This window comes from Garra rufa, chromosome 1 (genome assembly GCF_049309525.1).
Source record: "Garra rufa chromosome 1, GarRuf1.0, whole genome shotgun sequence".
Lineage (NCBI taxonomy): Eukaryota > Metazoa > Chordata > Actinopteri > Cypriniformes > Cyprinidae > Garra > Garra rufa.
This window is the reverse complement of record NC_133361.1, coordinates 46933822-46951194: the sequence shown is the minus strand read 5'-3', so window position 1 is coordinate 46951194 and position 17373 is coordinate 46933822. Positions and strand designations below refer to the sequence as shown.

Sequence of the window (17373 nt, the reverse complement as noted above, 5' to 3'; positions counted from 1 at the left end):
ATGTTTATAAAATAATAATCAATAATTTTGACCCATGTATTGTTGGCTATTGCTACAAATATATCCATGTTATGACTGGTTTTGTGTTCCAGGGTCACAAATATTAAATTGCAGTTAATATTTTTAACACATACAAATTTGATTGTTTTCTTCCCAAAACTGAGTTGACTGCTCTAAAATATGAATAGGACAAAATAGGACACATGTTTATTTGGTCAATGTTTTGTTTCCTATTTCGGCTTGTGTAAATGCTTTTTTTTTCAAGGCATTGTTAGATGCCTGTGTTTCCTGTCATAGCTATGAGAAATCATGATTTGATTTCAAAAACAGCTATTAAACTATAACTTGTTATTTTAAATCTGTGTTTAACCTAAGAACGCTAAAGTCTGAGTTTGTGGTGGCTGTGTTTTAAAATGAAATGATTATAATGTTAATTCAAGTAATGCAGAATTGTGAAAGTCTGACAGTAATCAGTGTTGAGTATTACTGCAAGAAAAACCCTGTCTGCTTTAAATGTTTAAAAATTAACAGTTTAGAAAAGGAATAAAAAAGTAGTGCTGGGCAATGGGCGCATCCAAAATAAATGTTTGTGTTTACTTAGTGTGTGTGTGTGTGTGTGTGTGTGTGTGTGTGTGTGTGTGTGTGTGTGTGTGTGTGTGTGTGATTAATCGTTGATTACTATCAAAAGGTAATCAAATTTAAGGTTACATTACTTTAATAAAGTAATGAAAGGCTAAAACAAAAGAGTAAAATGAAAAAAAAGAAGCCTTTTATATGGCAGCGCCAACATGTGGCCAAATACCCAAATCACAAGCATTCACAACTTAATTTTGAACAAATGCTCATAAGCAAAATGAAATAAATGAAGACGACTGATGAGCAATCAATGTAAAATATTTTATTTAATGTTTGAGGTATTATTAGACACCGAATGGTGTTTTATTTCTGTAAAAAGCAAAGCAGAGTGAAGAAACACATTCTAGAAAGCTCTATTGGTTGAACTGGATCATTTAAGGCACAATTTCAGCATGACACATACATTTGTGTTAGTAAACTGAAAACACAGCTATTACAATGACTTCAACTAATAAGGCAAAGGTACTGCTAATGCTTCACTTTCATGGCTCTACTGTATAGCTATTAAGAATGAAAACTACAACAGAGTACATCACAGTTTTGACTTATGCATATGAAGTGGTATAAGGCCTCTTAACCTCTGTGTGTTCTATTATTTTATTCATTTATTCATCCTGCTCTTTGCCCTGCAGAGCCCCCAGGAGGCCATTGGCAGTAGTAAAGAGATTAATAGGAGAAGAGCCATCTGTAATAAGAGTAGACTTCAGACCCAAAGACTGCAGAAGCTTCACCTGGAAGAAAACAATGGTACGTGTCAGAAATCTACATTCATTCAAAATGCTATTATAAAATATTTGTGATGCAAAGCCACCACAGAAATGTATTAATTCGCTATCCCGATGCTCACTCACCTGTAGTTCGGGCCCAGCTCTGGCCATTTCCTTCAGGGTGTCGGTGCCCAGGCTTTCGATCAACTTCGTGAAGCGCCGGCTCTCAATCTCTGCCAGCTTCTGCTGCTTGTCAACCTCCAGTTGGTCCATCTCCTTCTTGTAATTCAGCTCCTGCTCACGTGCTTTACACAGTCGGGCCAGCTCAGAGTCCTGACACACAGAGGAGGAGAGGAAAACAGTCAAAATCTAACAAGGTAATAACAGAAAAAGATGAGAACTAGCATAGTTTGGATGACATACAGCCTCGATTTTCTGAGCCTCTGCTTTGAGTTTGGCCTCTTGGACCGCTGCCTCTCCCTGTATACGAGCCGCCTCGGCTCTAGATTGTGCCTCAGCCTTTGCTGCTCCTGTACTCTCCACTGCAGCACTAAGATGCACACACATTGATTATTGACCATGAAAACGTTGAATATGCAGAGAAACATTGGCCCTTGCAGTGAACTTACCTCTGAGCCTCCAGCTCAAGAAGCTCCTTCCTGGCTTTCTCTGCCTCTGCCTGGTCTGTGATCTTCTGCCTCTCCAGGCGACCCCGAGCCTCCTGCTCCAGACGCTCTGCTTCGTGTCTGAAAGAAAGAAAATGAGTGTCAAGGGGCATGACAGACAAATACATGGGAAAAAAGCTAGCAGAATAAAGAAAGAACAACATTAGAATAAAACATTGTTTATGTGACCTGGGAGATTCAGAGAGACAGAATTAGAAAAGAATAGATAAAAATCTCTGATACGCATAAACTGTTGCATTTCGCTCCCTAGTGGCAGGTGCACAGAACTTTGACATTTGTTATGAAGCAGCTCACCCTCTGCTTATTCACCGTGGAAAAATACATAATTGAATTATTGTAGGGTGGAACATAATTTTTTCTTTAAAAAATAATAATATTTTCAGACATGATTATTCATAACCACACACTGCAAAAATGCTTGGTAATTCTCACTTTGTTTCTCACTAGCTTTGATTAGGGATGTTACAATATTATCAATATCATGGTATAGCAAATCTGTCTCGATATTATGGTGGTCTTCCAGGCAAAAAGTGTAGATTTAAAAAAAATATTCTAACATAAAAGGTTATTAAAGTTGTGTTTTAGACACAGTATCTGACAAACTAACTAAAACCAGAAGCACAATATGGCTTACTCCATTCTACAAGTCTGTTTTCGCTGCGTGTTTCAAAGCGAAGCGCGCACGCCGTTCAGGCGATCAGCTTGCGAATAGCTCAGAACGGCTTGAACTCCATTACTGCATGTGCTGTGAGTTTAGCACTTGTTTGGGAATGCAACGGCCACCAGTTATGCTTTATTTTCATGGATATTTAAAGTTTGATTCTGACTTGACAAAGTGATTTTGATTAGATTTTTTGATTTGATTACTCTCCTCCCATTAATTGTGCTTCTGAAAGGGAAACTCCTATAAATGCATTTATATATACAACAAGGTAAAGGAAAAAACGTCATAAAGAGAGTACCGTGCAGCAGCCTCCTGTGAATTGGTGGTGATTTCAATGGCAAGTTGCACACTCTTCTGCAGGGCATCACGGGTGCGCTGGTCCACTGGCTCCACAGACTGAATGTCCACGCTGCTGATGACTAAACTATTCTGATTAAAGCGCAGACTGGACCGCACCGCGAGCTTCTCATCAAAACCGAAGACGGACGAACAGATGATCCTATTGGAGTTCTGAAAGAGAAATGGATGCATGTGATCAGAGCAGAGAAAGAAAAATTGTAAAGTTGTAAAGTCAGGGGTTAAACACCTGAGCCTGAGTTTTTGAACCATGACATCAGTTAGTCTTTCATGAATGACATTTCTTAACATTCACGGTTATGGCTTGAATCTGGATATTGCTTCCTGTTTTCTGCAGCTGGAAGGACGATTTGAATATTTTTGATATTTGACCATTTCCACTTGACCTATTTATTTGATATTAGTATTTTGGTTTACCCTTGTAATAAAGCCTTGTCAGCAATATAGCCAGTATACTATGAGGGAAACCTACTGATTTTGTACATTTGCCCACTGACAAAGAAATGATCAGTCTATAATTTAAATGGTAGGTTTATTTAAACAGTGAGATACAGAATAACAAAAAACCTAGAATTTTTTTTAAATAGTTCTGAATTGATTTGCATTAATGAGTGAAAAAAGTATTTGACCCCTTCGCAAAACATGACTTAGTACTTGCTGGCAAAATCCTTGTTGGTAATCACAGAGGTCAGACGTTTCTAGTAGTTGGCCACCCGGTTTGCACACAACTCAGGAGGGGTTTTATCCCACTCCTCTTTGCAGATCCTCTCCAAGTCATTAAGGTTTTGAGGCTGACGTTTGGCAACTTAATGGGCTTCTTTATGAGCCACTCTTAGGGTCATAGGCATCATTCCTCCTCCTCCAAACATGGTGAGTTGAGTTGATGCCAAAGAGCTTGATTTTGCTCTCATCTGATTACAACACTTTCACCCCATTCTCCTCTGAATCTTTCAAATGTTGATTGGCAAACTTCAGACGGGCCCAGGGGCGGAGTGGCAATCGGGACGACCGGGACTTTTCCCGGTCGGCCGGCCGAAGGATTAACACAGCGGATCACAAATTGAGTGGCAACGAGGCGAACGCGACCGGCCTGAGCTTATTAGAATCATTGACGTTACTAAATTCTCCGCGAATAGCGGCCAAATACTCCCACATACTCTCTGTGCCCCTGAGGAAAGGACACTTATCTCTGTAAATAATCTTCTATAGTTCAGTAGTTCAATAGTTCTCTACAAACCTATTTAAAGTGCCTGGTTTTCCAGTTATTTAATTACCTGTGTTATTAGGTTGCCTTTGTATAATACTTCTATACCTTTTCTAAATTTATACAGGTAATATATTGGAGTGCTATGGGTCTGATACCCAGATACATGTCTTTGCGTGATGCTTGAAATTTCCATCCAATCACAAAGCTCTTTCTAGAATGCTCTTAGTTCTATAGCTCCTTACAAAATTATTGAAAGTGCTGTGGTTTTCCAGCGGTTGAATGGCTTGTTGTATTAATTAGGCAGATAGATAGATAGACCTTGCTGCAGGATGCTGAGATCATTGACAAAATCCTCCTGTGTAGTTCAGGGCTGATTCCTCACCGTTCTCATGATCATTGAAACTCCACAAGATCTTGCATGGAGCCCCAGACCTTCTCACCAAGCTGTTTGGCAAGGTCTTGTAGGCCATTCCAGCCTTGTGTAGGTCTACAGTCTTGTCCCTGACACCCTTGGACAGCTCTTTGGTCTTGGTCATGGTGGAGAGTTTAGAATCTGCTTCATTTTTCTGGAATTTTTTGTTGTTATTCTGTCTCTCACTGTTCAAATAAACCATTAAAATTATAGACTGCCCATTTCTTTGTCAGTGGGCAAACGTACAAAATCAGCAGGGGATCAAATCATTATTTTGCCCACTGCCACTGTATATGGCAATGTCATGTAACGGATTAAAACGTAACATTTTTTCACACAATCAACCAATTAGTAATGCAAACACATGTTTTGATACTAATCTAGTTAGAGCAATCTGTAATATAGTTTTAGAGAAATCTGTGATTTTAAATTCACTGTTACAACCATTTTTAAAAAGTATATTGAGATTTGAATTTTCTTGAGCTTGTGTGTTAGTTTGAATGCATTGTGAATTAAAGTCAGCTATACAAAAAAAAAAAATCTTATATTTTTGGCCATGGGTTTTCAAAGCAACTTCCAGGTTTACATATAATGATGACTCATTGCAACACAATTCTGGTCAAAAGTCAGGACACTAAACCTATAGGAAAGAGATGTATCGAAGCAATAAATCTCTAAAGGTGTGCCACATACCTTGTGGAAATCGTCAAACTGCACTGAAGCAACCGCTCCTCTGATTCTGGAAGCGATGGCTTTGCACGCGTCACCCACAAAGTCCGGGACAGAAAACAGAGCCGTAGCTGTGGCCGCGTCAGCGGGCTGTTTGATATCAAAGTGCCTGACACAGAGAAAGAAAAAAAAAGGTCATTCCTCTGATCAGCTTCATGATATTGTTGATATGCATTTAATTTTTACTCCTATCATGTGCGATATATATTGTCTACGATAATATCGTAATTGTTGTTTAAACAATATGCGATTTGACATGATCGAGTATAACGCAAAAAAAAACAAACAAAAACACACCAAGAGATTGCACACGTTACATGATGTAGGTTAGACTACTTCGTGAGCACATTTAGAGTTCATGCTTTCACTGTGTGATTTAGTCTATTAAAATAGATTCAGAATTCCCCCAAAATTCAAGAGAAGTCAACTCATTTGATTGCAAACAGCCCTATAGTGCCATACTTTTTGCATGTATTGATTAAATTTAAGAATTTAACACAAAAGATGATGCATACATTTTTTATTACTTTAGAAAAAAATTGGCCCTTTTAAAGGTCAAAATGCACATGAAAGGTAAAAAAACTATTTATACTTATTGGAAAATTTCACTTCTGTTACTTCTGCAAACGAACCACTGCATAGAATATAAAGAATATGGCACACAGTGGCATGGCAGTCTTAAACCTGAGCCAAATATTGTCTAATTATTGTTACTGACAAAATATTATCAAGATGTACCAGTTGTAAGAGAGCTGCAGCTGCAAGCGAGCATGATCGGCTGTCTCTATGATGATGATGTCTGTGCAAAAGTCTGGGCCGAGCAGAAGACAAATAGTTTTGATGACATTAGGACGTTTGGGTTTGTCTCCAGAAAGGGAAAGAACAGTAAACTGCTCATCAGGACCCAGCATCACCATTTCAGGTCCAAACACCACTCTGTGAGAGAAACAGAAGAAGAAAGAGAATGCCAAGGGTGATTTACAATGTCCAAATTCTGACATTTGAGTTCTAATTGGAGATTAATTGAGGAACAAGCATCGCGATATTACCTGGCTGCCTTCTCTCTGTAGTCGTACACCTGCACGGCAGCATTGTGTGGGACTCGGTAAGACACCACTTTGGTTTTATCTCTCTCAGCTTGTGCAAAGTTTCTTCCTCGGTCCGAGCGGTCAGCTAGCGGGTCACAGGATTGGGCCAGAAGAGTCTCCACATTGGCTGGAAGCTCTTTCTCCCACAGTTCCTCGTCATGCGTTAGCATGTAGGTCTGGCCAATCACAGCACGCACCTGAGAAACAGACACATAGTCAGTTGGGACATAAAGCACTTTTATTTCATTATGCTGTTTGTGTGGCTTTTGTGTAACCTTGGACCTCAAAACCAATCATAAGGGTCAAGGGTTTGAAATGCAGATTTATACATCATCTGAAAGCTAGGATAGGATAATATTTGGCCGAGATACAACTATTTGAAAATCTGGAATCTGAGGGTGCAAAAAAATGTAAATGACTCACTCATATGACAGCTTTTGTGTGTGGAATAATCTGATTTAGGCCAATATTCACAAAAAAATCTTGCATATAATCAAATATAATGTTGCACACTTCACATTTTTGTCACTATAAAGCTTGACAAAATTTCAGTTTTCATTATTGCTTTAACTGACAATTAACTGTATGCTCTCAGGCTAAAAATTTGGAATCAAAATACTGAGAAAATTACCTTTAAAAGTTGTCCAAATGAAGTTCTTACCAATGCATATTACTAATCAAAAATTAAGTTTTGATATATTTATGGTGGGAAATGTAAAAAATATTTTAATGGAACATGATCTTTACTTAATATCCTAATGATTTTTGGCATAAAAGAAAAATCGATCATTTTGACCCATACACTGTATTTTTGGCTACTGCTACAAATATACCTGTGCTACTGGTTTTGTGGTCTAGGGTCACTTATGACTTTTCTTAACAGCTTTTAAAAACTCAAATGTGATTCTGGAAGTCTTTAAAGAATTTAGAAGTCTTAATAAAAATCATTTGACTTTTTTATAATCTTCGAATCTTGCCTTTCCAGTTTTGATGTCACGGACGTAAATGCCCTCATTCTCATCCAGCGGGATAGCATCTCGTCTAACCAACACCTCTACGGTGGCAGGCGGCACATATTCAATTGGGCCGCGCAGCATCCAACGGTCACCTGGCCGCCGCTGTATTCCCCTCTTTTTGGCTCGGCTTTCCCCTTCTTCTTCTTCATCTAGCTCTTCCTGCTGAAGCATTGGGGAGGGGGGAGGGGGGGTGAAAGAAAGAAGGAGGGAGGAGTAACAATGGCAAACATTAGTGTAAGGTGGGGACGGACACTGCAGCACAAGTGGCAAACGATCAGACTACGTGCATGTGTATAAGCAAAGGTGAATGATAAGAAAAAAATGAAGGGAATGCAAAAGATTAAAATCATATTAATTAAAAAAAAATGAGGATGGGAATTAAAGTATTCATAATAGGGAGAAGGGAAAAGGAAATGAATTAATGAAGGAAGTGATTTTCATCACTGCCTAACATTTTCAGTTCCATAAATGTCAACGTTCGTTGTGCCAGAATCAAGTTTTTCTTGTTCAGACAATTTATGTCAAGGTAACTTATGAGTTTTAAAAGCGCTCTAAACACAAACCTAGTTCACAAAAAAATGAGTAGGCGAAAAACACTCTTGTCTTATCATAATAACACAAAGACAAACATTTTGGGAATGCTGAAAGAGTTATGCAAACTATTGGGAACAAGGGGCAACGGCAGCACCTTCAACGTCTGTGTACACTTAGGTAAACACAATACGCCCTCTCTATTTGTCTTATTTTGTTATGAAATCTCCAACAACCTATTCGGTCTACACCCTGCATTTTCTCTCCTTGTTTGAATACTATTTGAATGAATCAGAGCTCGCTTCTTTTTTCTCCTGCAGGGCGCAGGTGTTCAGACACCTGTAAAACATTGTATGCCTTTGAACCTGCACATGCTGGGACCTTAACAGCTGTTCTCACACTAAATTTCTAATTGATTATATGCTAAATGAGTGACTTAATTGTAGATGATCAAACACGTCCTTTACCCCCTCGGTGTCAATGAAAGACTCGACAGCACGCAGCACGAGCCCCTCTTCCTCTGACAGCACGTACACGTCCTGAATGCCATTCTCTAAATGCTCTCCTGGCCTGAGGAAGAACGAACGCTCACCCTGTGAGATGAGGAGACAGAGAGAAATTGCAAAGTTATTATGCAAGTTGCAAGTTACTTTTAATTAGAAATCTAATATATAATAAACAGTGACTTGCAAAAGTATTCGCAACTGCTTTAAATTACTTTTTCAAGTCAATCTACACTTCATTATGGAAGCCTGTTTCCACCACTGAAGAACATTTTTTTAAAAGGTTATAGTGACTTATCTCACTTTTTTTCTCAGAATTGCGAGATTTACACAACCAGTCAAAGGTTTGGACACAGTTCCCCATTCTCTTTGATGGGGAAGTGTTTCCAAACCTTTGACTGGTAAATTGCGAGTTACAAAGTCAGAACTGCAGCATATAAACTCGCAATTCTAATAAATTAAATAGAAATAAAGTTGCAGCTGTGGGATAGAAACTCATAATTCTAAGACATAAAGTTGCAATTACAAGTTACAAAGTCAGTATATAGCAATTACTTTTTTATTTTTTATTCAGTGGCGAAAACAGGCTTCCATACTTCATACATCATTATGGCAAAAGCAGAAAACAGGTTTTTCAAATCTTTGCAAAGTTATTCGAAATAAAATCCTTAAATGATTCCATTGCATAAGTATATCTGGGAAAGTTGAGGTTTAGTTTAGGAGCATTCATAATAAAATAAAAGGGGTGTGAATACTTTCGCAAAGGCACCGTATCTGTATGATTCTATGATCCGCTGGAGGGAAATTTAACGGCGACTGTAAACGTTCATGTCAAAGGATTATTTCACCACCCTGAAAGGAGGAGATATATTGAGAAACTAAATTTTATTGGTCTATGTCTATGCACTCTTTTCCTTACCTTCCTTTTGTTGGAGAAATGATCCAAATGAATGGCCCAATGTGAATACCATGACATCTACAACTATTTGTGTTCTTAAACTCTCGTTTTTTGGGTCGACAGCTTATGAAAACGTAGTTATGTGTTTTTTAGCTTGTTTACTGTACACCTGGTCTCATAGCAGCTTTTAGACGTTGTTCTGTCTTTTGTTATAAGTCAGAAATTACAAGGAGTTTCCAGCAATACAAAGTCAATGGAGATGGATTGTTTTCCCCCCATGTTGTGGGTGTGGCCTAAATGTGCTCTGTCTCTATTTTTGTTATGGTACATTTTAAAAGATAGTGTCTTAAAGGGATAGGAATTCCCAAAGGAATTCACCCCAAAAAAAAAATCTGTCATTAATTACTCACCCTTGTGTCGTTCCAAACCCGTAAGACCATCGTTCATCTTTGGAACACAAATGAAGATATTTATAATGAAATCTGAGAGCTTTCTGACCCTACATAGACAGCAACACAACTGACACGTTCAACTGACTATGTTCAACTCACATGGACTATTTTAATGATGTTCTTACTACTTTTCTGGGCCTTGAACGTGTCAGTTGCATTGCTGTCTATGCAAGGTCAAAAAGCTCTTGGATTTCATCGAAAATATCTCAGTTTGGTTTGGTTTGGAATGACATGAGGGTGAACTATCCCTTTAACTTTTGTTACACATGCTCATGAGAATTATATTGTAACCTTCACATCACTTTTTTATTTATTTTGGACCAAAAATGCAGAAAAGTTTCCCTTTATTTGCTTGTTCGCAGGTGCCATTTCCATTCATATAGTTTTATGTGTTACTTAAGAGGTCTTTATTAGGCTTGTATTAGGCCTTCAGTGTAATAATGGGTTTTAGTAATAGGCACTTAACATTAAATGCTGTAATTTTCCTTTTGAAACCAGAGAACGATTCACTCACCTTCACCACTCTCTTCTGTCCAAGCTGAGGTTTTCCATCAGCCCCCACGGGGTCCAGAATCACGCAGTACTGCCTGCTGTTCAGAGTCGTTACGTCAACCACCCCGACAACTTCCTCGGCCACAGAGGGTATGTGAGCTTCTCTGTCTGCCACGGTCACCAGCCACTCTTCTCCAGTGCGGCGCTCTCTGCCCCCGGCGTCACGGAAAGGCCGGAGAGCTCGCACATGCAACGCTTTCTAATGAAATGACAAGCAGGCGTTGATAATTAAGCTTGGAGCAAAATTGGGTTCTGAAGCTGTGACTTCATTAGTGAAGTACTTTCGTCCTTAATTGCTATGTGCTATATGTTAACCTTTCTGGTGAATCAATTAACCCTTCAATCTCTTATTACCTGTCTACTTAAAGTGTGAGTGGAGAACAAAACATACTAGAGAGAAAGGGACAGAAGACAGTACCTTGTCTGTGAGGATGAAAGCATTGACAATATCCACCACCTCTTCGTGAGCTCCAGGCAGATAAGCTCCCACCTTACTGACCTGCCATTCCTCACCTGAAACACACAGTTAAACACATACACACAATGTCAGCCATATGTATTTGAACATGCATGCAAAGCATGAACTGTCAACTGTTTGCCTATAAAGTGAAAGGCAATTGAGTCCAAAACAACTCTGGATCCCTTTGACTTACATTGTATGGGCATTTTTTTAAACATGTTTGAGAACAAAATGTGGCTGAGTAAATAATAAAAATGTAAATATTCTTGGAGGGAACTATTTCACAAACCAGTAACTCTCCGGACGCCACTGCGGTCAAGGCCCTCTTTGCGAGCTCGGAGGCGAATGGCCTGATTCTCTCTGATCACCGTGGCCTTTATGACTTCAAGTACCGCCACCTCCTTCCTGGGAATGTACGTTCCTGCCGGAAATAAAACACTCATCAGGTTAGACATCTTACACCATATGGATATATGCATATATGGATATACACCAATTCGGTGTTCAAAAAACACAGCAGAGCTTGGGCAGAGCTTATCTGGTGGCAGAAAATGACAGTTTTCAAGTAGCAGTCTATGGAAGCAATGAAATAAAACAATAAAAAAAGGTAAATTTGAGTTTATATTTCACAGTTCTGATTTTATTTTCACAATTGCGAGATTATAATACTGATAAGAAAAATCAACTTGTCATGCACTCTTTTCCCCTTAGCTTAGAATCATGAGTTTATAGCCTACACTTCTGGGGCTTTTTTCCCTCAGAATTGACAAACTTGTTATTGTTGAGTTAAAATTGAGTTATAAAGTCCAAACTAAGAGATATAAGAAAAAAAGAAGTCAGAATTGTGAGATAAAAATTTTTTTTTATAGGTTTAAATAATACTTCATGCTATAACTATAGGGCTAATACAGTATGTCCCCTATGAACTGCAAATGTGAATATTATGTAGACAAATTGTTTACATCAAATTTATGCTTTAAAAGCAATCATAGCAGGTTTCATTCATGCTCTGTCTGTTTAAACGTCTGTATTTAGTTTCAAGTGGCGTCCTTGATGACAGCTTTCTATAAAAATGATTTTTTTCCCAGATTTGACCCCTATTCACTAAGTTTCTGGGTTTATCTATGAATGCCTTTCCTGGAAATGTCTGTCTTTGCACATGTAAAAACTTGCTTGGCCTCTGAATTAGCTTTTCTTTTTCGGTGGCCATATGAAACTGGAAATATGTCATTTTCAAACCTAAACTACATATTTTACAGTCATCATTATGCAGATTGTTCATAAACACAGGTAAAAGGCTTCCTACCACAGTGGCCATCCTTCATAAAAACTTATATCTACCACAGCTTTATCATAGGTAGAATGCAAAATGTTTTAATACACACAATTTATGCAATATTTCAAACCCGCCTGAACTGTTTAAAATTAGTCCAATTACGTGCAAAAAAGAATGCAGATTTGGCAACCCTAAATCCAACATGAGCTGCATCCAAAGCGATTTGAACACTATAGAGACTCCCTGATGGATGAAAATCATATTCGATATTAGAATGTTTGCAGGAGCAGGATTAAGAGAGCAGTTTCTGTTAACCTAATGTTTGAGTTAGCTACTACTTCAATGTTTCTCAGTATTCTGAATTTATCAGTTTTTACAATGGGGGCAAAAGTGAATAAGCAAAAAACCTTCTTGATAGTTATTTGGTCTTCACTCATCATTTGTGGGAAGCAAAAAACTGAAGAGCATTTTTCTATGTAGTGTAGCATTGCCCCATGAGGAACAACTTCACTGTCTTTCATTTCCCCCTGAACTTCATTATTTCCAACTGTCATTTGCTTTGAGCCGGTGAACTAGTCCAGGCTAGAACACAAAACTCTGTAAAGCTCATCGTAGTTGTGCAGCAGTGGTACCTGGTCCCTCAAACAGCCACTCATCTCCTGCTACCCTCTTCTCTCCTCCCTCCTCTTCAAAGTCCAGCAGGGCCTGCAGACGCAGGGCTGTGTCCGGATACACAATCTGCAGTGGAGTCACATCCTGTGAGAGACAGAGAATTAGACCAAGCACTTAATAGGAAAAACATAGGTGTGACACAGATTTGACAATTTTGACAGAAACCACAACCTGTTGAAACTACCCACAAGGCTGAGCTCTTAAGCCACAAGCTGCAAAGCTACATGTTTGTCAAGCATACGATATCTTCATACCTTTTGAATCTCTTCACCAGGGTAGAGAGGGAACGGGTCCTGGGTCAAGCGGATCTCCAGATCAGCATGTCTGAGCTTAGCTTGACCTGATCCATCAAACTGAACTTGGCCTTCATCATCACGGGCAACAGGATTGAGCACAACACAATAGTGCCTGGGCGGCACCATGATCATGCGGACAGGGGCAAACAAAACCCTGACGGAAAATAAAAAAGAAGATTTCAGTTAATAAAATATCACACAGTATTAGATTTAATTAGATTTTAAATGCAGCTTTGTTAAGCAGAGTGACAAAGAAACTGATAGACTAAAAATAATTGGATGAAGCATAAAACATTGATCTAAACAAATATTTCCTATCAGCTGTTGTTTGGATTCAGGATTGAAAATAGGCTTGATTACACTTCATGTTTCTCCGCAACTCTTTTTCATCATAGCTTGAAACCAGATATGCCCCTACCCTACGTGCAAATGATCTACATACCCTAGTTTAGCCACTATAATTTCTTTGTATACAGTGAGGGAAAAATTATTTGATCCCTTGCCGATTTGTGCATTTGCGCGCTGACAAAGAAATGATCAGTCTATAATATTAATGGTAGGTTTTTTTGAACAGTGAGAGACAGAATAACAACAATAAAATCCAGAAAAACACATTTCAAACAAGTTATAAATTGATTTGCATTTTAATGAGTGAAATAAGTATTTCATCCCCTATTAATCAGCAAAATTTCTGGCTCCCAGATGTCTTTTATACAGGGAACGAGCTGAGATTAAGATCACTCTCTTAAAGGGGGTGCTCCTAATCTCAGCTTGTTACCTGTATATAAGACACCTGTCCACAGAAGCAATCAATCAATCAGATTGGCCAAGACCAAAAAAGCTGTTCAAGGATGTCAGGGACAAGATTGTAGATTTAAGGCTGGAATGGGCTACAAGACCATCGCCAAGCAGCTTGGTGAGAAAGGGATTGCAATTATTGGCAAATGGAAGAAACACTGCCTATGACCCCAAGAACACCATCCCCACCTTTAAACATGGAGGTGGAAACATTTTGCTTTGGGGGTGTTTTTCTGCCAGAAGGGGCCATGTACCATCGAATCTTGGGTGAGAAGAACCTCCTGAAAATAGGTGGTGGATGGGTATTCCAATATGACAGTGACCCAAAACACAAGGCCAAGGCAACAAAGGAGTGGCTCAAGAAGAGTGGCTCAGCCAGTCTCCAGACCTAAATCCCATAGAAATCTGTGGAGGGAGCTGAAAGTTTGAGTTGCCAAACGTCAGCCTTGAAACCTTAATGACTTGGAGAGGATCTGCAAAGAGGAGTGGGATAAAACCCCTCCTGAGATGTGTGCAAACCGGGTGGCCAACTACAAGGAACATCTGACCTCTGTGATTGCCAAAAACGGTTTTGCCACCAAGGACGAAGTCATGTTTTGCGAAGGGGTCAAAAACTTATTTCACTGTTCAAATAAACCTGCCATTAAAGTTATAGACTGATCATTTCTTTGTCAGCGGGCAAGCATTCAAAATCAGCAGGGGATCAAAAATTTTCCCCCCTTACTGTACATTTAAATCAATTAAAAATCAATTCAGACAAAATCTAAAAAGACAAATCCAGTAGGGAACCTGTATTTCAAGGGCTGTTACGTAATACTGTAGTTAACCTGCAGGTTTCTAGGTTACCTCTCATTGTCCTGGCGTATATAGGTGAGAGGGCCGATCTCCACCCGCGCAATGTTGGTGTTCTGATCCAGCACATGGATGTAGTGGTGAGGTGGGATCCTGATGATTGAGGCACCGAGCCGCTGATCAGCATCCATATTTCTTCCTACTGGCACTCTTCACAAACTCTAATTTGGAGGAAGGTAGAGATTAGTAACCAAAATGCAGCAAAATTACATGTTTATATTTATATTACTCCCACAATGTTATTAAACATTTATGATGGCTTCTATTCACTCTGTGATACCTTAAAAAGCTCCCTCTAAGTCAGTTTGTTTTATGCATGAAAAGTCCAATAATATAAAGGTCAACACAGTTAGTTTTAATGTGCGAACAAACCTCGGCTTCTTATCTCTTTAGGACAAACTCATGATAGCCCTGCTAAGGGTCAGATGACAACACTTAGCTCCTTTTCTTTTTAAACTGGGACTACAATAATATTGATAAAATGCTGATAAGTCCCTGATTCCATCATGTCTAAATTATAGATCTTCTCACACACACCCACACAATTATTACACCATCCTCTAAGAACGTTGCCCAACACTTTCATCTCTCCTTCCCCTAAACTAGTGATATCACGTAGTTTAGCTGGAAAATTCAGTTCAAGATTATGTAAAGTTATGCAATCTAACGTTGTTTTTCATTAACCCCTTCTGACTCTGCATGCATTCTAATGCAGCTTTTTAATCACTTAAAAGCTGACACTCATTTCAGTTTATCAGAAAATTCAGCTATAATCAATAAATTCCTCTAAACGAAACAGTTAATCTCCTATTTACATTGCATCAACACTTTGTTATAATGAGAGGATTTGCAAGCTTACAGAACTCAGGACAGAACAAAAACTGGCATTTTGAGCGGCGAGTGGATTTTGACTAACTGAAACGCCTCTGATTGTGTACCAGAAACCAACAGATATGTCTGTGATTGGTTACAATGCAAAAACACACGCAAACACAAATGCACATTGGATTCTGCTGAGAGGCAACTTTTTTCAGGATTCTTTGATGAATAGAAATATCCAAAGATCAATTCAGCTCTGAAATCACAGGAATAAATTACATTTTAAAATATATTCAAAATGAGAACAGTTATTTGAAATAGTAAAAATATTTCAAAATGTTTTGCTGTACTTTGGATTAAAGCAAAAAAATCTTACTGTTCAAAAACGTTTGACTGGTAGTGCAGCACATTCATTTGAACTGAGCAAGGTAGAACCGCAGAAAATGCATAATTTTAACTATTTGTATCTTAAAGCTTTATCAGCAATAGTTTTGGAGACTTAATGTTAGTTACAATAAATTCTTGATGAGAATTGAAGACTTGATGTTAGTTACAAAATACAGTAGGCCAAATAACAACATTATTGCAGAGTTACATTTCTTAATGTCTTAATGCTGTGTAGGCTACTATTGCAAAACTTCTAGATAATCCTCCTACTCATATCTGACCTTACATGCCTGACTTTGAACAAATCAACATGAGAAATAATTAATAAAACACCATAAACAGACGATTTATTGATTATTATTCACGGCAGCATTTAGATCAGATAAAAAGCATCTTTTATAAATTGTGTCTGTAGCATTTAATTTTACGCTTACACAGGTTTCCTCTCCAAAGCAACACCCGTAAAACAAACGTTTGTCTCAAATCAATCAATCAGAAATCTTCCGCATGCTGTGACGTCAGTAAGAGGGCGGGCCACGTTCAAGGTGCACCAATCGTAAAACACACACTCTGAAGATGAACGCGGAAATCAAAGAATTACAGTATCCCATTACTAAAGTGACGATAAAAACTGCAGCATCCCATGGCATCTGAAAGAATTGCCCAAGAGCGTCGATACCACGACAGAACAGTAAAAACCTGCGGTCATCGACGACACAAATTAAACTAATGTTTATTTGCTTTGTTCATCCGATAGTGTGCGTGTAAAGATCATGATTATTTGAAGTTCATTTAAAGTCCAAATAGACTGCGACAGTTTTCCACGACTAAAAACTGCACTATTGTCAGTGTATTGCATATGAAGGCTAGCTGTTCCGCGTTGCTATAAAAACATGCATCCTACGTGCTTGACATCTTCATTCGTTCATCATAACCCATTCACAACTAGACATTCGCATCTAAGCAAGTTAGATTAATGTGGCTGTCCTAACGTTATTAATCTTCCAAAGACTGCGAAATAAACGACACTTACAGTTTAAGAAGAATACGTCTTTAAAACTGCCAGTCCGACGATGGATTCGTCAGTTAAGACGACTGTACGAATGCTGTGCTACGGTTTATAATAACTTGCTCGGTAGGTGTGTCATCCAGGGAAGAAAGAAAGAAGGGGGGTCCAGAGAGTGTGGGATTTCCCGGAGCATGAATCACAGTATCACGTGGCTTACTGTAGCTGGGTATAGATATATATTCTAGATCGTGAGGCATTTCAGCACATATATATATATATATATATATTATATATATATATATATATATATATATATATATATATATATATATATATATATATATATATATATATATATATATATAT

At 38.4% G+C, this 17373-nt stretch overlaps 1 protein-coding gene across 2 annotated transcripts; it reads right to left on the bottom strand.

Annotated features, from left to right (window-relative positions):
• Window positions 1-876: 876 nt before the first annotated feature.
• Window positions 877-17144, bottom strand: mvp (major vault protein). 2 transcript variants are annotated; one of them, XM_073833350.1, is made up of 17 exons: window positions 17032-17144; window positions 14787-14953; window positions 13101-13296; window positions 12807-12930; window positions 11188-11319; window positions 10857-10951; window positions 10401-10637; window positions 8501-8626; window positions 7464-7664; window positions 6448-6683; window positions 6137-6334; window positions 5363-5507; window positions 2992-3203; window positions 1973-2089; window positions 1767-1893; window positions 1488-1676; window positions 877-1367 (listed from the first exon to the last, which is right to left on the bottom strand). In XM_073833350.1, exons 2-17 carry the CDS (start codon window positions 14921-14923, stop codon window positions 1242-1244), a joined length of 2598 nt encoding a protein of 865 aa, XP_073689451.1. In that variant the 5' UTR covers window positions 14924-14953; window positions 17032-17144; the 3' UTR covers window positions 877-1241. The 2 variants fall into 2 exon arrangements, with proteins under 2 accessions (XP_073689451.1, XP_073689452.1); XM_073833351.1 differs by having other exon boundaries at window positions 7464-7661.
• Window positions 17145-17373: the final 229 nt, after the last annotated feature.

What these genes read in the sequence shown, in the direction of transcription:
- mvp (XM_073833350.1), bottom strand. Translation starts at nt 14,923, where the DNA reads ATGGATGCTGATCAGCGGCTCGGTGCCTCAATCATCAGGATCCCACCT. An exon ending in GTGACATCAAAACTGGAAAG is followed by an intron (nt 6,684 to 7,463) that starts GCAAGATTCGAA and finishes TCTGTTTCTCAG; the next exon opens with GTGCGTGCTGTGATTGGCCA. An exon ending in AGTTTGACGATTTCCACAAG is followed by an intron (nt 3,204 to 5,362) that starts GTATGTGGCACA and finishes TTTCTCTTTCAG; the next exon opens with AACTCCAATAGGATCATCTG.